This window comes from Phascolarctos cinereus, unplaced genomic scaffold (genome assembly GCF_003287225.1).
Source record: "Phascolarctos cinereus isolate Bilbo 61053 unplaced genomic scaffold, phaCin_HiC Scaffold_4;HRSCAF=312, whole genome shotgun sequence".
NCBI lineage: Eukaryota > Metazoa > Chordata > Mammalia > Diprotodontia > Phascolarctidae > Phascolarctos > Phascolarctos cinereus.
The window spans coordinates 313989649-314012284 of NW_027555847.1; the positions used below are offsets into that span (position 1 = coordinate 313989649).

Below are 22636 nucleotides of genomic sequence, written 5' to 3' on the forward strand. Positions count from 1 at the left end.
GGCAAGGCAGTCGGAGTTAAGTGACTTGTCCAAGGTCACACAGCTAGTAAATGTCAAGAGTCCAGGGCCAAATTTGAACTCAGGTACTCCTGACTCCCAGGCCAGAGCTCTATCCACTGCATCATCTAGCTGCCCCTTAGAGAATGAATTTTGTGATTAGATTTAATGAAATAGTGGTAGGTTTAAAGGTGTATTATGACTTAAACAAACCTTTGTGGACTGGCCCGGGAACAGTCAGTCAAAAATGTGTATACTCTGGCCTTGAGGCCACAGGTTCCCCACCCTTGGATTAAATCGTGTCTGAATTAGTATTTTCTGAAGATTCAACTGTCTTTGAAATCTCTAGCCTAATAGTTTCCCATTAAACATTAGAATATGTTTGCATTTAGTATTTAAAAAATTTTGGTATGTCAGTTACTTCAAGTAATTTAGTTGAGTAAAAAAGATTATATTTAAAGTACTCCTTAAAAAGAAGCTGAAACATAATTAGTAATTAATTCTGGTATATGAAAATGCCTAAAAAGATTTTTTTCTTTTTCTTTCTAAATAGGGAATGCCCAGATGCAGATTCAGTTGTAAGTAGATTTCTTCATAATACAGATGATGTAAATTAACTGTTTTCATGAGAAAAGATAAAATTACTGTGTTATATTAATTTTAATATTGGCTGTTATGTGTAATGATTTTTGTGGTGGTTATTTTGATTAGCATAAAGTCCCTTCAGCTCATTCTCATTAAATAGAAAGTATGTTGAGATGTTACTTATTTTGAACACCTGAGAACTGCTGTTATATTGCTTTATTTTCTCTTGAAGAACATGACCTGCTACATATTTTTTATGTTTTTAGGCTAAAAACATTTGTCCTTTAACTTAATGTTACTGCTTAAAAATGAATTTCTAACAGACATCAATTTTGCATCTAAAACTTACCTAATATAATTGCCACTGTTATTTTTGTTCCATATTTACTTCTCCATATTGCTGAGAAAAACAACAAAAGATTATTTGGGTGGTAAATTCAACATAGGGGTGGGTGGGAATGTAGTCCTTGTAACGGTCTTTAGTGGAACAATGGTCTGTGACAGTTACTGGGTTAAAAATCACTGGACTGAATTATAATTAGGTTTGACTCACAATGTTAACTTATGATTTGTTTTAGTACCCATTCACCTGGCTTAATAATTAAAGAAATATTTATCCAAATATATCTGACATTTCTTTTAGACATTGTAGTTATCAAACTTTTTATACATTAATAAAAAGGCAGAGAGCATTTTATAAAAAAATTTTTATAATTTTTATCAAATAATTAGTAATGTTTCTTTTTCATAGTCTGAAATTTTAGTATATCACTAATACTTTTTAGTATGGCCCAATATAGCCCAGTTTAGACTTTGTATTGATATTTGTAATTCAACCAACTGCTGCTCATAGTGGCTTAATATTTTTAAGGAAATGTTTAGTTATTTTAGAAAAATCATTATGAATGTTTATGAGATCATTCAGTGTTTTTCTAAGTTATTTTGGGGACATGTTTTTATTATATTTGTCATGCTTTTGGAATGATGCTTTTCATACATTTCACTTTCTAATTTGATGAAACCTCTGATGATTCAATTTTTGTACTAACCATCTACCAGATGGTGAATTTTCTGGTATCTTAACAGTTCCTAAGTTATCTATGTACGTGTAGCCCCTCCACTGCACACAGCCTGAACTAGTAGAACCATTAGTTAATGGCTGGTTTGGGAATAGAATTGTTTGTGTATATTAGATGGATAGAGGGGCAAGGCTTATTACTTTACTGGTAGAGAGAACTCCCAGATAAGGAAACTCCCTCTACCAGTACAGTTTGGAACCACCTCTGAATCTCACCATTTTGGAGAGTGCCTAGAGTATTTAGAGGCTTTGACTGGCCCAGGGTCACACAGCTGGTAGTGTTGGAGTCACACAGTGTCAGAGGCAGGGTTTGAACTTGGAACTTCTTGGTTCTGAGTCCATGGCTTACGTGATAGAATGCTAGATTTTAAAGTCAGGAAAACCTGAGTTTGAACCTGCTGCACTCATTTACTAGCTGGGTGACACTGGGCAGGTCATTTAACTTCTTTGCTCCAATTTCCTCATCAATAGAAGATTCGGATAATAATAGCACTTACCTGACAGAGTTGTTTTCAGAACCAAATCAAATAAGTTGTTATGTATTTGTAAATCTTCAAGTATTATGTAACAATGCCAGTGCTTATAGACGTTGAAAATAATTTTTCTGATACCTGTGATTTTCACATACCACTTTTCATATAATTGTCTAGAAGCCTATTTAAATTATAAGTAGCATCATACACTAAAATTCTGATCTACCTACTGTGTATTATATGCCTATTGCAGTATTTATCAGGATCTTTATTTAATAGATAAACTCCATATTTTGAAACTGAATCACATACTTTAACGTTGTGTTTAAAAGGATGTGTTTAAGGTTTTAAGTGCAGTTGCTAACCAGTAATAAATTCTAAAAATTTTTTTTTATTAAACTTAACTCATTGACTCTTGTAGTGATATCATTTGTATGCCTATCATTTTACTTGATTTGTTGTATTATTTTAAGCTTAGACTTTAGGTTTTTGTTTTATTTTATGATTCTTTTCTCCTCCTCTAACTAAGGACTTCTAGATTGGAGCTTTTCATGTGAACACATTTTTATTTTTTTTCCCCTTTGCCATTTTATTAGTGAGAACATTAATTGTATGTGGGGGCAGGACACTTGACAAGAAGAATCACTAAAATAGAGTGAGATTTCCAATATTCTCTACTTCAATAGCTCCTCACAGCAAGGAATGCATATACTGAAAAATTTATTTAGTGTAATGCTTTCAACCTTTATTATTTCAGATATGTTAGGCAGAAAGGATAAATCCTCTTTGGATATATATTTGAAAGATGATGTTAGGCTATTTCATTGTTTCTTCTTGACAATATTATCTATTTATATCTAAAGGAAAAATAAAAAGTGAACACTGTTAATTTACAAGTTTTTTTTTTCAAAGCAAATTTTCCTTTCTCTAATGTCTAAACCAGCTTCTAAGGAAAGTTAGTATGTAATTGAATTGTCATGCTTATCAAAGGATTCATAACTGTATTATTTTAGTGTAAGCAGGCCTCAGTTTTCACTCTAATGTGTTCCTAGAACCTATAGCACATTTTTCAGAAGAAATGACTACTTAATTATTGGGTGATGAATTTTCTCCGAAAAACTTAAAATCAAATAGATGAACAAATGTCAGTCAGAAACAACACATTAAGCACTGCTGTTTGCCAGGTGCTGTGCTAAGTGCTGGGAATCAAGGAGCATTCATTATGTTTATATCCTGTGTAACATAAGATACTGATTATAACAAATATTAGCTGATAACATTTATCTTCTTTAACCTAGAATGCCTTTTATTGGAATGATCACTTTTTAAAAATTATGCAAGAAAATTTGAACTTATGGTTTCTTTTTCCCTTCATAAATTTCTCTAGGCTAGCAGAGGTAATCAAGATCTGACACTTATTTTGGAGTTGCACTGAAAGTTAGACCCATTCTTTGAAAAATCTGTAAAATTGGGAAGGTGTTAATAGCACTTACCTTTATAGTTGTCATGAAGATCAAATGAGATAATGTTTGTACAGTACATTGCAAATCTCAAAGTGCCATATAAATACTAGCAGCAACAGCAGCAGTAGTAATGGCAATCCAAAAGGCAAATATTTGAAGGCCCCATAAAGACTTTAGTTATGAGGATTTGTCTCTTGAATTTGAGCTTTTTTTTTCCCTTGCTGATTTTTTTGTTCTTCCATTTCTACCCCTCACCTAGCTCCAAACAAATCAGGAAAACCAGTATCAAAGATAACAGTGAAGGGAGAGAGAAAGTAAGTCACCAAAAAAGGGACTCTTGTTATGTGAAGGAGGAATGAAGAGCCAGTTAACACTCTTTCACCTTCCTTCACTTAGTGGGAGTGTCTGTGAATTAGTTTGTGTGAATTTGAGCCTCTAGGATTGAAAAACAAAAAACCAACTCTTTCCGTAAGTTATTGCCTAATCTTATTGATGTACGACTCCCTTGCAAAGATCATATTGAGTGAACAGAACCATAGGATATAAAGTGTTGGAAAGTGGAAACTGCCTGGATTTATTTAATTTTTTAACCTTTGACTAATAATCTTGAAATGCTTTAGTCTCTTCACCTAAGAATGAAATTAACTAGTGATGCAAATTAAAGAGATGTGCATGTCAGATAAAGATATATAAATCTCATGCTCAGTACTCTCACTTTCAGCCCACAACTATACCTTAATTTCTCACATACCTGTAGAACTTTCTTTTTATCTCTGTTAACACCCCCAGCCATTCCATATTTCAATTTCATGCAGTTCCTTAGTTTTCTTTGCTGTACCAGATTTGCTATCTTGAACTTTATAGTTGTCTGCTGGATACAGGAGATCTGGGTTCAGATTTTGACTCTGACACTTAGTGAGCTATAGGACCTTGAACCTTAACCTCCTTCAGCTTCAGTTTCTTTATTTGCCTCATAGGCTATTTTGAGGCTCAAGTGAGATAAAGAATGTGAAGTGATATGTAAAGATCAGCTGTCATTATCATTATTATTATTAAATCATAGTAGTAGTAGTTGTAATAATAAACAACAATATCACTACCTCCTTATGGTGCCTGGAAAGAACATTAGAAGTCACACCTGGGTTCAGATGCTGACCCTGTCACTTAATACCTGTGTAACCATGGGCAAGGTTCTATAGCAGTCTTGGCCATAGATTCTTCATCTATAAAAAAGGGACTGAACTAAATAACCTCTCGGGACCCTTCAAGTTCTAAGTCCATGTTCCTATCATGGGTCTTGATCTTTAGTTTTCTTTTCTCATCAATTTGAAACTCTGCATCTGGTTTACCACTCCTTTTTCTGTGGTGTAGAACTTGGGAAAGAACCAGCCTAAAGACTTGGGGTGCCGTGTTAATTTTGTTCAACTTCACCTGACCTTTGACACAGCCTGATGATCCTTTTATTTTATTCATTTCTTGTTAACTTTCTGGCAGACTCCCCATGTCTGTTCTAGTGTCCTTTCTCCTTAAGTCTTTAAGTCCTTCCTTAGTTGAGCTGATGTTTCATTTCCCATTTCCCATGCCCACTCATCACTACCTCAATACTATTTTTCTTCAAGCAGTCCTCATCCTTTTTTTCCTTCTCTTTAACTTGAATCCCTTCTCATCTCTAAATCTTATACTTTTACATAGTCACACTTCCCTGTTTCCCTCAATGGCATTTTCATTTTCCCAGCCAGCTATTAATCCTTAACTCTGGCTTCTCCTTTAGCCTCATTATCTAGTCAGACAATCTTGATTATTTTTCACCTTCAGACTCTTGATTCCTGTTGTTGACTCCCTGGTTTAGGTCCTTATCTCCTTCCTGCATTGCTCATATGTGACTGTAGGCTATTCTCCCCTTCCTTCTACTTCCCACATGCCCCTCCCAGCTTTGTGTCATTTACAGTAGTCTATTTTTACAAAGCCAAATTAGACTCCCTTAAACATTAATTTCATCATGTCGTACCTCTCATTAGCTTAAAAATTAAATGGTACCCAACTTCCTATGACTTCAAGTTTAACTTCTTAACACCTGACTTTCAAGGCCTTCTGTGATGTTCCCATCCTATCCTAGTACCTTATTTCCTCGTATTCACCTCACTCTCTATTTGTTTTAGTCTGGCCATTCTTTTCACTGACCTAACAACACAATAGGCTTATTCTTCTCTCTATACCTTTCTTGTTGTTCTCTCCCAGATAGGCATTTCTACCTAACCTCCACCTCTCTAGACATTACGCAGGCTTCAAGCACACCTGAAATCTTACCTTCCTCCCTGAATCTTTCTGTGCATAGTGCCCTAGCTACCACAGCCTTCAGCCTTCTCTGTGATACTTGCCTCTACCACCTGATTTAGCAGTTATTTACATATTACATATTGGTATGAAGAGACTGCTGCTTGGACTGACCTCTAAATCAGGAAGATCTGGGTTTGAGTTTTGCCCACTGACTCTTATTAGCTATTATTTTGTTGTAATTATTAGCTGTTTGACCTTGGGCATCTAATTCATCTTTTACTACTCTAGGCCAGTGGCATCAAACAAACAGAAAAGAGGCCATTAAACATACATAAGGATCCCTTTGGGCCTCATGTTGACTTAGAAAATCAAATTTAATATTATCTATATGCTGGTGTATCTTTATTTTCCTAAGTATTTCCCAATTACATTTTAATCTCATTACTCAGAGATGTTGGGGTTGGGGTCCCATGTCCTAGGAAGTCATCTAAAACTATAAATTATAGTGAAGGTGCTGACCTGCTTTGGTAGACAGAGTTTCCTCACACCGTTGAAATCACAGGTCCAGCTCTTGTCCTTACATCAACATGAGGTTAAACACAGAATAATGTCATATTGATTGCTTTTCTTACATCTATTTGTAAACTCTGTTGATAGGGGCCATAAATGATATTTATTTTATGTTCTTCATTTTCCCAGCATTGTGGTTGTAGATATATTTATTACTCAGTAAACTGATTTGGTGATTTTCAAAAGACTGTAAATCTTTTCATACATGATTTCAGTGGAAAAATAAAACAAGTACTGAGCAAATATGTGTTTATCCAGATTTGTCATTGAAATGCAATATATATCATTTTCTTGTCATTTATTACTTTTCTGTGAAATAATGTAGTTGTCATTTTCATTTTCCATTAATCTAATCTATTAGACTTCTGAAGCATACATTATAATTTAAAATTATCTAAAAGTTGAGAGAGATAATTTATATGCATTTACTCTAATCTTAGAACTTGACCAATGACTGATCATATGTAATATTTTAAAATAAAACTAAATTGCTGAATAACCATAAATCACAGCTGTCTTTGCAGTAAAATTCTTATTTTTCTTTCAGAACATTCCTGATGTAGATGAGGAAGGCTATAGTATTAAACCAGAAGCAAATCAGAATGATATCCTTTCATCTACATATTTGTCAAATTTACTATGTTGTATATGTATCATAAAAAGATAAGTTAAATGTTGTTTCAATGATTGAGTTATTGATCCAGTCCTTACTTAGGATATAATTTTTAAGTGTCTCCATTTGAGTTTGCATCTTTTGTTTGTAGCATTTTTGGTAAATGCTCTTTCTTGTATTATGGTCTTAAAAAGAAGCACCTTGGTGTAACAGATATGGGCCTACAGAGACAGGAAGATCTACATTCAAATTCCACCTCTCAGATACTGGGTGTGTACCTGGGCACAGTGCCTAATTTCTCAGTGCCCTAGGCAACTCTGGAAATCTCTAAATTGCTGAGGTGGTATTGATCTCTGTTATTGGAGTGCTCACTCCAAGTACCCTATTCCAGTGAAATAACAAGTCTCATTCTCCTCCCTTCTTGTGTTTCTTCCTTCCCCTTTTCCCCTTACCACCTCCCAGAATCTGTAAAGAGCATAGTTAAGATTTCAGTTTTTCTGTGTTTGAGTTCTTTTTGTCCTCAGCATAATCAGTCATTATAAAAGACTTGGTTGAGGATCTCTAAGGTTCTCATTCAGTATTTTTCATAATCATAGTAGACATTTAATACTTATTTTACTTATCTTTCTAACATTCTATGGGTAGTCAGTAATTTCCTTATTTATCTCTATCACTTCATCAATTCTTGTTTTAAAACAGAGAGTTCTTCACTTGGGATCCATGAAACTGTTTCCAAAAATATTTTGATAACTTTTAATCTAATTGCTTTCCTTTCTAGTCCTATGTATTTTATTTTATGCACTTAAAAACATAATTTTCAGGAGCGGTCCATAAGTTCAGCAAACTATCAAAAGGGTCCATGACACACAAAAGGATAAAAATCTCTTTTTTTTTTTTAGAGTGAAGGAAGAAATTCCTTTATTCAGTTCTCCTGAGAACTGGGTGCATTCCCTCCCAAGAAGGAGGCACCTAAAAGTCTCTGCTTTAAAAACTATTTTGCTTTGTTAAGGTTGTACTTTGTAATCAGTTTTTGAGTCAAAAGCACTGTCCAACTTTACTTCTCATGGAGGTGCATGCTTAGTTTTATTTTCCTTTATTTTATTGCTTTATTTTATTTTCCTTTGTCAGTGTGATGCATTTCACCCTCTTTCATTTCTTGTCCCTGTTAAATAATCCAATATGATTTTGATGTGTGATGTGCTTCTTTCTTTTTGATACTAAAGCTCTGGAGTTTTTGTGTATTTCTGAGTGGATTAAATTTGCAGTTCTTGTTCCACAAATTCTATTGGTCTGCACTTTGCCCTCTTTTCAGACAATTTTTTGTTTATGATTGCCTGGAATAGTTACTGTTGCTTATTTTTCAGAGAGACCAATAGTCCAGCTTTGTTCCTTTGAATTGTAGAGTTCTGAAGACTTCTTCCAGTTGTACTGTTTTGTTTGTTTTTGTTCCCCCTACCATCTTTGCATGTTTTTTTCCCATCTGGCTGCCCATGTTTTCTTCTGAGAAACCATTTCTTTATTAAGATTTTCAATTGAATATCCCAAACTGTTGACTTGTTTGTCTTTTTCTTTTGGTGTTATTATATTTATCTTCCCTTATTCATCTTAGTGAGGTGTTGTTTTTTTAAACAACTCAGAAGATTTTTTAAGATCCATTTCTTCAGTGAATGTGTCTGTGTGTTTTTTTTTCTTTCAGGAGTTAGAGAGAAGGAAGTATTAGCTGGGGGGAGGAAGCTGTTAGTTGCTTCTTTCTGGAGAATTTAACCTTATTTTATTTTATTCTATTTTTATTCCTTGTAAGTAGATTTTAAACTCCTTAGGTCAGGTGACCTAAATTTTGCTTTTTAAAAATTTCCAATGCCTAGCCCTGAGTACCGCATTTAAAAAATATATATTTTTGCCTGGGCTCATGATTTCATGGATTTAGGGAACTTCCCTTTTGTAAAATTCTCTACTGATGTTGATGGATAGCAGTTCTACAATGTGTTGTCTTACAGAGTTGCCTGGGGTGCTACAAGATTAAGTAATTTACTTAGAGTCACCCAGTTCTGTAAGCACTATGCCAAGCAGCCTTTCTCCTGATATATGGTAGGTATTTAATAAATTTTTATTTAATCAAATTGGGGTCTTTTTTGCTTACTCATTCCTTCAGATTCTCTATTAGATCTTCTGTGAAGTCTTCTCTTCAAAAAAGATTTCTTTCCTTTTCTTTCATTTTGGTGGTGGTTCTTGTTACTTTGGTGTATTTTTTGATACGATGTGGTGATAAAAAAGGGAACTGGGCTTAGCTATGACCAAAGACATGGCCCTCTTGCCAAAATCCTCGTGTTTATTTCTTAGCTCATTATTCCTTATTTGACAGGTTTTTGTTTTTAATTAATAAAGCTGGAGTGTGTTTTCATTTCCTTGAGGCTTATCTCAGAGTCATTGGCAATCACAGGTTAGAATTGGTTCTATATTTTCGCTTGGTTCTTGTTCTCAGTCTTGGGACCTGCCTTCCAAGGTTTTCAGTTTGTTAGAACTTGCCTTCATGAACCTAAAATATTATCCACTGATTTCTCTGTGTAAAAGTAGAGAACACTTTAAAAATACTTTTCCTCAACTGGCCCAAACATACCAAAGAGAATCATTTCTACTCGTCCAGTGATTCTGACTCTGAAGATGAAGAACCAAGAAGTACCGCATAGAAATCAAGCCTGTGCATCCCAACAACTCTCATCATACGGTGGCTTCTTTGGATGAATTGAAAGTATCCATTGGGAACATAAGTCTTTCACCAGCAATATCAGTAAGTAATATGAGATGATTTAATTTACTATTTTGTGTTAACACAAAATATGAATACTAATAACATTTAATGTTTGGTTCAGGGATGACAAAATAAGGTAATATGTTGTTACAAATAAATTGAGTAGATTCTGGGGTTTTAAATGTGCACTTTTCACATTACCTAAATAATAAAAACCTGTAACTAGATAATTCTGTGCCTTTGAATATTCACACAAAGATCATAGGGTTCTAGTTTTGAACCTAGAAGGAAACTTGGATGCTCTTTAGTGTAACTCCCAGAATTTTTAACTAAAAGAAACAGAGGCCCAGAAAGGTAAAGTGACTTGTTCCAGGTCACACAGGTAAGTGATAGAGCAGGAATTTGAGCCTGGGAGCTCTGACGATGGTCCAAATTCAGCACTTTTCTCTAACTCTCTAAGACAATACTTAATTTGGCAAATTTTATATAATGGGGATAGGGGGAGCAAAGCATTGTTAAATTTATGTTTGTAAGCATTTGTTGATCATAGTTGGTTTGTTTAATTTTTGCAGACTTTAGATATTGTTTTGTGTATAAATCTAATGGGGATGATGTAAGCTATTGATGAAAATTTGGTTTTTCATCATATTCAATCTAAAAGATTCTTGCAAACCATTAAAAAATAAGTACTGATACCATCTTACCCCTTTATAGTTTTATACCCCTTGCTTATCACATGTGACTATTACAGCTGGTTACATCATATACTTTTTAAAAAAAATCAGCTTCCCCCTCCCCCCCCCAACTGATGCTCTGGCTTTCATGGGAATTGCTAGATGATAATTCCTGTGTGGGCAGCATGTGATGGTGGAGGAGAGTGAGCTAAGCTGCCTGTCAAGCAGACCTCAGTGCAAGTCCTGCCCCTGACATCCTGGCTTTGTGATGCTGGGCAAGTAAAGTGACCTTTTTGTACCCCAAGGAGCAAACACTCTATAATGTTAAGTTGCAAAACAGTTCCTGATCTGCACTGGTCTGCCTGCTTTTCTGCTGGAAGCGCCTTGCATTCCCTCATTTGGAGTTCCTTGCCCAGAGATCTTGCCCTCTCAGAAGGTCAAGTCTTGTACAGGAATATGGTAGGTGTACAAATAACCATAATGCAAAATGATACATGTTTCAAGGAGGAGAGTAAGCAAAATGCCATGGAAGGTCTGAGTGGCAAAAGGTCAGGATCGCCTGGAGCAATAAGGGAAGAAGGGGACATTATGGAGGAGGTGATGTTTTGCATCTATTTAATCTCCTGACCAGGGAATCCAGTTACTGCCTTTTGTTTTATGACATAGTAGGTACTTAATAAAGGCTTGTTGAATGATTGACTAGAAGATTTTCTGGCTAGAATCAGATAGCAAAGCTGTACTCAGTAATAACAAACTCATGTTTGCTTAATATTTTAGAGTTAACAAAGCACCTACCTCATAACTACTGTATGATGTGTGTGCTAATGTGATTAATATTATTTCCATTGTAGAGGTTCTCAGTAGTTCAATGATTTGCCTATTGTCACATGGCTGACTGGTAGGTGGGACAGCTTATTCTTAAATCCATTTCTTTCAGGTATACTTCAGTACAAAAGATGGGGATTTTGCTTACCTTTTTACTAGATGGGAATGTTTTTTTCTTTCATCCCAATCTGTGATTTCATTGGTTTAGGAATTAGTAATCTGGAAACTAATGGTGCAGATTGGCTATTCATCTTTAACTTATGGTCTTAGAAAGTTGCATTGGGCACTGAGAGGTTATGATTTGCTCATGGTCACACATCTAGTATGTGTCAAAATTAGGACTGATCAGGAGGCCATCCGCTATCCATTTTGCTGTATTGCCTTTCATTAAGAGTTATACATATGTATAAAGAATGTGTGTGTGCAAATACAAGTATATATACCTACATATATGTACGCATGTGTATTTACTCATGTGTGCATATAGATGCAAAGACACACTACTTTCAATCAGTCAGCAAGGATTTATTAATCAGCTACTATGTGCCAGGCAAACACTGTGCTAGGTTCTGTGGACACAAATTCAAAGAATGATATAATCTCATTCTAATGAAAGAAACATTAAGTACCTATATAAATATGTACAGCATAAATGTAAAGTGAATAGATGTTAGTTACACAAAGTTACAAAAAGTTAAATGCAAAGTAGCTTGGAAGAGAGGGCATGATAATTAATTGATAACATGGCATGTTATGTTATTTAATTCCATATTTTGAGGACTTTATCATATTTATGTAAAACACTGACCCTCTTTTATTTTTAATACTCTGCTGATATACTGATTAGCTTGATAGAATTTTTGGTTTCAGGATTTAATTTCTTCTTTGAAAATTTAGTAAAATCTGTTTAACTGGAACTGCTTGATATAGATTATTCTAATTTTAGATACAGTGTTAAATATCTTGTATTAGGCTTTGATTAATTTTTCATTGCTATGATAGGCTTTTTTTCCCACCTAAACTTAATTTTTTAATTTCATATTATAGGTTCTCTTAGTTAAGACCCAGAAGGCAGAAATAGAAGCAATGGATAGAAGTTAGAGAAAAGCATACTTAGACTTTGGTGTTTCCCTAAAATTCCAAACAGTCAGTTATCCAGTAGTATAGTAAGGCATCCCAATAAATCTGTTGGATTACTCTACCATGGCAGTCTTCAAGCAAAGATTGAACATGAGGATGTTGTAAAAGGGTTTCTTGGTCAGATACAGGTTGAACTAAAAAGCTTCTGAAGTCTTTTCTTACTTTGACCTCCTAGACTTTCACTAGCAAAGGGTTATCCTCATACATAGTTTAAACAAAAATTTAAAGAATGTTTTATGACTGACCATAGAATGGAGAGTGGGTTAGGTAGTGGGTAGAGCATTGGGATTAAAGTCAGTAAAATCCAGTTTCGGTTCTTGCTTCTGACATATAGGAATTGTTAAGTCAGTTTAAGTTCTATGTTAACTACCTCAAGCAACCTTACTAATTAAGTCATGAGAGCTAATCTCTGTATTTGTGAAATATTAGAATCTCCCCATATCCATGTAAATAAAAAGGTCAACAGAAAAATATTATCCTTAAAATTTCAAACCTAACATTCACCTCTTTCTTTTTTATTTTTCCTTCCATGTGATATTAGAGACACAGTCCAGTAAGTACAATTTTTTAAACCTAAGCTATTGATACTAATCATTAAATGTTATGTCAGGTTGATGTCACCTCAATTAAGTAAACACTGTGTCTAATATATCTGGAGTACTGTCTAGATGCTAATGGAGACACAAAACTATAGAGAAGATGTGATTATGGTCATCTTGGACCGTACAGTCTAGTCTCTGAAAAGGTAGGGTGGTATTGATTGTGGGAGGTCTTAAATGGCAAAGAAGGGAGTTTGAACTTTACTCAGTAGACATTAGGAAAGGTATTGAAGCATGTGGAGCAGATGAGTAGTATGACCATATTTATACATAAGAAAGATAAGTCTAGGCAGGAATGTGAGTGATGATCTGGAGAGGGACAGAGAGAGCACAGATAAAAAGAAAAGGTTGGAAAGAGGCTCCCAGAAGTGGATGGGAATGAGAGTCCATACTAGAGCATCAGCAGTGGAGCTAGAGACGAGAGTACAGATATAAAAGATACTGCAGAAGTAGGATCAATAAGATTGGATAACTGATCGGATAGTCAGAAGCAGCATGGCATTGTGGGCAGAAAGATGGCCTTTTAAATGAGAAAGTCCCACGTTCACTCCCACCTCTGACACATACTTGCTATTCTACCCTGGGAAAATTCACTTATCTTTCTGAGATGCTTAAGTTGCAAAAGAGTTGCTGATGTGCATTACTGGAAGGTATTAATTCACTGGAGGATCCCTACATCCTAGAAATTACAGGTCTGAACAGCAGCAACAACAACAACAACAACAAATAATGAAAAGAACCTTATTGGATATGAAAGGGAAGAAAAGGAAAGAGTCAAAGATAACAGGGCTTCAGTGAAGCATATGGAACAGCATACTGTAGTAGTAGCTTACAAATGATTTTTATTAGTTTAACATTCTACTAGAATAAACTAGAAAAAAATTAAAAAGTTTGTTTATTTAGGCCTGGTTATAGTCTCATTAAAAACAAATGATCTTGAATTTATTTTGAATTTACATGTTTAAGGAGCTCTACTTGTTGTATGCAAAAGTACCTGACAGCATTTAGCATCTTATAATTCAATTAAATAATTTGGCCCTGTAATATTTGTGGTTTTTTCATACATAATTTAATGAAACAGTTTGTTATGGTTCTCATTTAGTTTTGCATTTCTCTTTCAGGTACAAATGAACAGGAATTCATCTAGTAAGTGTAAAGTTTTAATTAAAGGATTTTTTGTCTGCTACTACATTTTATCATGTAAATTGTTTAATTACTTCAATCCTGTGCAGAGTAGTAACAAAAGGAGTTTCTTCATCATCTGACTTGTGGGCAGAACAGAGAGCTGTTCTCATTTCTTATAAACTATCAGAATTTTCAGTTTTAGCTGAGACAACAAGGACAAAGAAAAGTTTTTAAATAGCAAGTGAGTAAAAATGAAATTTTTATAGATTGCTTATTAGCTATGAAATGGGAGAACTATAAAATTTTAATTTCCACAGTTTGGTCCTAAATTTTACTACATAGTCAACCTTATTATCTTGTGAAGTTAAAATGATACACTTTATGGATTAAAAAAATACATTCAAAAAGATATCTTTAAGTGCTTGCCATTTTGCAAAGTACTGTGCCTTATAGTAAATGCTTCAGTTGAAGTGTTTCTCCATTTTATGAGAAAGAACTTTAAATAAAGTACTCTATAACAAATTTGTTGACATTGAGGTCAATTTCTATTGAGTAATATAGGAAAGCTATACTATACAACTAGAAGGTGGAAATACTTTGATAAATGTTAGAATGATTTTAGGTAATAGAATAATCTTAATACCAGAATTATCAACTTGTACCATTGGCAGAAAAATAAAGAGAGAAAAAGTTCAAAACACAAAAGTAGATAGAGAAAAGATGTGATTATCTGTGGCTGCAAATGTATGCAATCATTATGATTTATTTTGTTATTTCTACCTTGGACCAAAACTTTGCAAAATAGAAAAACATATTTATTTGTACTAAGTTAAAAATGCCGATAAGAGAGCATATTTATTAAAAAGATGAGATTGGCATCCCTTTGTTCTTGTGTTAAAAGTTAAAATTCACAAAGTTTTAATTAGAAAAATAACTAACGTAATTTATCCTAGATTTACTTTTTTCATTCATTTTATATTATTTTAGCATGAAATTTCTTTTTTAAAGACAGTATTTTTGTTGATGCCTTTTTGCATCACATTAATTTCTTAAATGCATATTTTTTGCTCCAGGACTAGTGAGCCTTCTACTTTGGTAAAGATTTTAAAGGAAAAAGGAAGAAGCCAGTTGAAACATCAAATGTGTTTAATACCTCTTACAGTACATGAAATATCCTGTAGCTGGATCACTTTAAAGGATTTCATAACATCCTAATTCCTGTATCTCATTTCTGTTAAATATAGGCATGATTATGCTATCTGTTATCCAATGAAAAATTTCTGTCCTTCTACAGCCAACTGATAAGATTGTTTCTGGATTGTGTATAATTAACTAGTCTATAAATATTGCCATACCATGTATAAAGTATCAAAACACACAAGACATTGAAAATTGTACTCTAAAAAGATAAAGAATGTTACCACATGTCCACAGTTTCTGAATTGACTAGATCAAAAAATAGCATATCTGAAAGGCTTCTATATTTGAAATCCCTAAACTGTTTTTTCTTAAAGTCAAGGAGTTACAACAACAGTCGTGTGTGTGTGTGTGTGTGTGTGTGTGTGTGTGTGAGAGTGTGAGAGAGAGAGAGAGAGAGAGAGAGAGAGAGAGATGTGCTTTCTCTAGTCCAAGGGGTTTGATAGTTCTCCAACACTACCACCACTACTCAGATATTTTCCTCCAGATCAATTGACGTCCTTCTCTTATTTCAGTGATTCCCTAAAACATGGATGAAGGAAGAATCACATTTATAAGTTTACTGAAGGCAATATGTTTTAGTCATTATTCACCACGATGCCAAAAATAGGAAATTATGAATATTGATATACTTTAAAAAAGTATATGTGACAGTTTGGGGACATTTCGATAATACATTTGTAAATCCTTGCCAAATGGATTCCTTTAGTAAAAACAGGCTTTTAAAAGACGAATTGTTATTTTCACAATGTCTCAGAAGATTAAGATAAGCATTGCTAGATAGAACTTGTACCAATTAAGGCTATCAGGTGGTCTTTACACAGATTCTTTTATCATCAATAGAATATATGTTTTTGAGGGGTTTTAAAAATTTTGTTTTGAAGAGACTTTCTTGAATAGAAGTATTACAATAATAGTTTACTAACTATAAGGAATACTCAGCCTATTAGATGTTTGAAAGAGTGTTATAGCTATTTGTCTCTCTATTACTGTAGTCACAGTTGGACCAAACATTTTTTTATAAAGAATATTTTTATTAGTACTTTTCATTTTTATGTGCCCTTCATTTCCCTATATATCCCTTATGCCTCCTCTACCCAGTAAACCTTACCTGTTAACAAAGAGTAGAAAAAAAGTTCAGCAAAACCAAACATTTCTTTCCAAGTTTTTCTTACAAGTAGACAAAATGGTGGAGAATGTCAGGCTTGGGGTTTTGTCATTGTTGTTAAAGTTATATTGTTACTTTTTTATTTTTATGTCATTGTCATTTCCTATTTTCCTACTTCCTACTCCACCATTGAACTCTCCCTTGTAACCATAAGAACAGACTTAAGCAAAATCGGCCAAGACAACAACTGCCCCACCCCTTCTGTACTGAGAGGGGGGAGGAGTATAGCGCATCATTGGTTCTCTGGTATTGAAACTGGTCATTGCCATTTATTATTTTCATTTACATTACCAGTCATATAAGATATTTCCCCAGATCAGGTGGATTGTCTCGAAAGCCTTTTTAAATAAATCCCTAAGGGAAGGAATTACATTTTAAAGTCTGTTAGCCTATATTTATGTTGTGGCAATTTTTCTGTACTCATACTTGTAGCAAACTTGCACCAGTTTGTTCAGCCTTTCTTCAATCAGTTGGTACCCACTTTTTTCAAGGTTTTTTTTCTGATATAAAAAAATACTGATTGTCATCATTCTAGTATACATATAGGACTTTCTACCTATTATCTCTTTGGAGAAGAAGTTTGGAAGGGGATTGATGATTGTAAGGATATGAACAGTTTAGTGACTTTTCTTGAATAATTCACAGTTGTTTTCCTGAAAGGTTCAGCCAAATCACAGCTCCAACAATATATTAATTATATCTATAATCCTAAAGGCCTTCCAATAGAGTTGTTTTAATTTTCCTTTTCTTATTATTAGTAATTTGGAACAAACTTTCATATAGTTGCTGCTATTTTACAGTGGGCTTTATAAAAAAAAATCTGGATTGTTGAGGTCTTCTATCTCCAAAGTTACTCCTTATCCAGGTGTGACTACCTGAAATTCATTCCTTTAACCTGAGCTTAGCTCTTTCAACATACATGTCGGAAAGGGATAAAGTCTTACGTTGTTATACATGACTAGCACCATGGTATTAATGTTCCCTGCCCACCCTCTTTTACAGGTGTGGCTTAATAAGGGCATGAAGTGGTTTTGAGTTGGGTGTGGGAGGGCCAAAAATGAAAAGGTGTGTTTAAGATATATTTTATTTGAAAATGTAATGTAAAAGAACAGTTCTATTTGAGGCCTGTCTGGATTCCTTTCATAGGCTAGTCTTTAAAGTCTTTGTAATCTTTCTCGTGTCATAGCCTATAGCATTAACTAATTTTAAAATTCTTTCCCATTTTTAATACCTGTTATTGTTACCTCATATTTGTTTGTGGATATACCCTCTGCTTTCCCTAGCAAGCCTTTCCTTGTAACAAAGAATAAAAAAGGATAAAACTATTTCAGCAAAACTAACCAACACCTCAATCACTTCTGATAGTTGATGTAGTATTGCACATCCATGGTCTTCTCCCTCTGCAGTGAAAAGAAGGAGCTGCATTTTCTCAATTCTTCACTTGAGGCCAAGCTTGGTCATTACAATGATATAGCATTTTGGGTTTTGTTCTTTAAATTTACATTGTTGTGGATATTGTATATGTTGTCTTGTTTCACTTTGCATCAGTTCATGTCTTTCTATGTTTCTTAGAATTCTTCATATTCATCATTTTTTTTTAGCACATTAACATCCTATTACATTTATGTCATTAACTGTTAATATAGCATTGTTTTTAATGTATGAGCTGTAGTTAATGACTACAGCCAACATCCAGGGCTATTGTACCTAAGTCATATATTGCTAAAAGAAATACCATATTGTTACAACATTTTAGCATTTTACCATAGTGGAAAAAAAACACTGAATATATTGATTTAGAAGACCTTGATTCCAATCCTGGCTCTGCCATTTACTATCTGTGTTACCTTTGTCCATCTGGGCCCCAGTGACCTCATCTTTAAAACAGGGAACAGACTAGATGACTTCTGCTCCCTCTTTCAGCTCTCACAATGCCTCTTCTTTTAGGAAGAAGTAATTTAAAGCTTTATTAATGAAGAGATATCTTTTTTGGCAAGAAAATATTAAGACTAGAATTTGAGCGTGTTCCAAAGGTTAAATCCCTTTTGACCCCAAATAATTCTCCTGTAACTCTAAAACCTCCCCACAGCTACAGCAGAAATTAAATGCTTATAATTTTTTAAAAATTAACTAGACTACAACTTTATATTATTCATGGTAGAAATAAAAGATATTGTTGTGGCTTCAAGATATGACAAGTATACTCAGCATGTTTTAGCTTTATAAATTTTAGCTGTAGCAGTTATGACATACCATAAACATTTTCTAAGTCACAGAAACATTTGTGTTATAAACATTTGTATAAATAGCCATTTATAGTAGAATTATTTCTCCTTTCTAAAACTTAGTAAATATTCTGAATACCTTAAGGGACAGTTTAGGATACAAAGAATATAACAATCTCTGATTAGGAAAGAAATTATTCATTTTTTTCCTGTTATCTCATAGGAAAAAGCACGTTTATATTTTTATATTTCTTTACAAACTTAAGAAGTGAATCTTATTAAAAGAAGTCAGTATTCATTTTAGTTACTGGCTTTTAACAGCATTATACATTTGGAAGATTCCACTAGAGGGCACGGGAAAGCTCTGTGATTTGATTTTACTGTTGGGTATCTGTTAGTCTGATGGTAAATCCAAGGAAGATTTTTGTGAACATTATAACAGTACGGAGACTATTCAGCTGAAATTCCTTCTCCTTTCCCTAAATTTACCAGACATTACTAGAAATATGATAGTTAATAAAGTTTGTGTGTATACAAATTTTTATATAGATGTTTCTTGGTGCTAGCGTAAGCAACCCCCCCACTCCAAAACCCCCCTCAAAAAAAATCCTAAACCCTAAACTTTTGAGAACTCAGGAATAATTTTAAGAAACAGTTTGGAATTGAAATGTCATCTTAATTTATTTTAAATTTCATAAAAATCACAGCTATAACAATTTTACTTTAATTTAGTAGCACTTGATTCAGTAGTTAATTAATCCACTTGGGTCCATAAAATTTTAGAACCAGAAAGCACTTTATAGAGATTGAGGAAATGTGACATCATTACTGTAAAACAAGCAGTTCCTAAGTGTAGAAGTAGAAACATGGCTCAAGACTAGAATCTAAGTCTCTTCTGTCTTTGATCCTTTTTGACCCCAAATAATTACAGTCCATTTTAACCAGAAAAAAATGCTTGTAACATTGGAAAATAACTTATTTTCTTTAAAGACTATTTAAATGAAGATTTATGTATGTACATATACACACATATCATGCTTTACTAGTGTTCTGTTCAGTTAGGTTTAAGGTTAGATATTACTAAATGACTGAAACTGGCTTTTCACAAGTGGCAGCATTGTTAGCCAATGAAGTTTGTCTAGGACTTGATTTATTATTAACTAAAAACTAAAATTAATGAAACTTACATATTTCACTTGTAATGTCTTCTTTATTTGATATTTTCCTTTACCCCACCTCCCCTCTCCTAAACCCCGAGTCAAATTTTCTCTTATCAAAGGGATTTAACTTTAGTGAATACCGTAGCAGAGTGGAAGCAAATAATGTCCTAGTAAAGGTAATGGAAAGGTTATTTGGCTTACACTCATCTTTTACCACCTTAAGATTTCCTCAGTTCCTAGGGTTTGTAGAAAATACATAGAAATCTTACTTTTCCTTTTGTTTCATAATTTTTCAGATTAAATTTACACTTTGCGGTTTTAGAATTTTTAGGTTTTTGTGTGCCTGCAATGTCATTCTTATCTGCATGTGTGTATTTTGTGTTTTTATTCATGTCATTGACTGATTTTGTTACTCAAATTTCATGATTTTTATTTGTCATAATGTTTTAATTTTTTAATTAGGTGAAGAGTTAACAAAATCAAAGCTTTCTGCTTCATCCAATGAGTAAGTTCATTATTTAAAATTATATTTTACATTTTGTAATACTTTTTTTGCATTATGTCCTTTTTGGTAGAAAATCACTTTTGAAAATAGTTACCTTTGACTATCCAGTTGTGCTTTCATTTCTAATTTTTGACAGTCAGTCTTGCTTTTTCTACCCTGGACTTGGGGTTTTTACATTGCTATGGTTTTGTTACTGTTTCTGACTATTTAAAATTATTAAATAGAGAACACAAAATGATTATTTCACCCCAGGTGGAGTTTCAGCTGTTTCACATAAATAATACTGTCAGAAGACCACAAATGTCTACATTTCAATTGGCTTCATTCACAAAAATTAATTTCTTTTATCAGCTTTGGTAGTCACCTTGTACAATGGACCATGTGATTAATGAATTGTCAAGCCAGGAAAGAATATCACTTCCCAGTCCTGCAAAGTTAGAACAGAGAAGAAGACGAGGACATGGTGTGAATTTCAACTTAGCAGAAAAGTTTGGTCGGCATACATATTGAAAAACAATGCTATTTACCACTTAAGCATAATTACAGATTGCATCCTGAACTCCTTTCCTTATCCATCATTACATGTATAATTTCCTTGCTTGCATTTCTTCCATCTACAAGAGAAGTTTTAGGGACATTAATAAATTGGGTTTTTTTTTTAATGAATTAGCACCCTCAGAGGTAAAAACTATACAGTTAGTTTCATGTTATGTTTTAATTACAATTCATTGTTAAAATAAAAGCCTTATTTTGAAGAATTATTTACAAAATTTTAATGTGTTTAATCAAATTAGGAAGTATTTTACTTGTCATAGTTGTAACTAAAGTATACTACTGCAAACTTCAGTGTAAGTTTACATTCAAGAGACTATTGACTTTAAATAGTTCTTATCTTTAAAGAGATAAGTAGTACCTAAGTGCTGATTCATAGCATCTCTCTATTCTGCCCAGATTCATTCACAGCAAAAGTCATGGTGCTTTATGCTTTTGATCTATATCATTTAATGGCCTTCCCACTCCCATTCATCACCTATCCTAAGAATTCTATCTTGTGACTTCAAATTTGTGAACAAGTATAACCTCTTAAAATCCCCCATGTTTTGACATCAGCTAAATTTTTTTTAAAAATCCAGTTTTATTGAGAGAGTCCGCCAGCTCCCACTTGACTTGCAAACATTAAGTGTCCTTTTCTTTGGCAACATCCTTTTTGAGTGGTCCCTTGAAAGATTTCTTTTCCTTCACAATTTGGCCATGGCCAAATTTGGAGGAAGTATTGATAAATTTCAACATTCCTCTCCAGGATGCATCAGTTAGTCTGTACCAGCAAGGACTTTCGCAGCACAAGGACTTGTTGCTTCCAACAACACAATCTTTCATTGTGATAAAGTCACTGGTTACTTCACTATAGTGGGCAAAATCCCCTCAGAGGATTAATGCACTTGTCGGAAAAGTCATTCGTGATCTGTAGATGCACTGTTTTTGATCAATTTATCATCCTTAGTCTGGCAACCCTGGCCAATTTTGTAAATACTCTTAGTTGATCTTAGTGCAGTAGTGGTAGCACTTCTGACCACCTGGACAACAGAGAATGCCACATGGGCAGGATGCCAAACTCCAAAACAGACCATTTGTGTTGGCCTTGGTAGATTTTATGAAAGTTTCTTTGCCAGCCAGCAGTTGGTGATTCCTTTGTAATTCTTGCCCTTGGTCGCTCTTTTGACATCGGTCACATCATTCTGCCCCTACACAGTGGATACAGGCATCTGCTGCTTCAGCTTTTCATGGACCCAGTCTAGTTTCTTAGCCATGTTGCTGTCATTCACTTGGTTCTCCATCAGGTGAGACTTTTCTGCTTCAGAGGAATCGGACACATCTGGGAATAGTCAGTGACCCAGATAACTTGGCAGTATTTCTTCATGCTTGAACTCTTTATCTAGCTGTTTCTTGCCTTCATCATCCTGCCATCCTGCATTCTTCTAACAGTATTTGATAAAGGCCTCTTCTTGGATATGTGCCAATTTTTGTTGAAGCACCTCTTAAGCTCATTATTGATGTGCTGGGCCAAGATGATTTTGAACCATCCTCTTTGAGGGGTTTATATCCCACAATACTTCCAGTGACCACAGGAGGCATCTCCACAGTGATGATCATTTGCTTTTTCTTCACCTTGGAACTAGGCTTATCTTAGCCTGACCTTCTAACCTTACAGGAGT

At 34.1% G+C, this 22636-nt stretch overlaps 1 protein-coding gene and 1 pseudogene across 1 annotated transcript in view; one reads left to right on the top strand and one right to left on the bottom strand.

The window, feature by feature from the left end:
- The window catches only part of FCHO2 (FCH and mu domain containing endocytic adaptor 2), a 148747-nt gene that overhangs the window by 91394 nt on the left and 34717 nt on the right, over positions 1–22636 (top strand). Inside the window, 7 exon segments of the mRNA XM_020998360.1 lie at positions 551–575; positions 6991–7048; positions 9670–9726; positions 9729–9844; positions 12986–12997; positions 14165–14189; positions 20381–20423. Coding sequence (XP_020854019.1) covers positions 551–575; positions 6991–7048; positions 9670–9726; positions 9729–9844; positions 12986–12997; positions 14165–14189; positions 20381–20423 — 336 coding nt within the window.
- On the bottom strand, positions 21600–22604 carry LOC144457185 (large ribosomal subunit protein uL3 pseudogene; annotated as a pseudogene).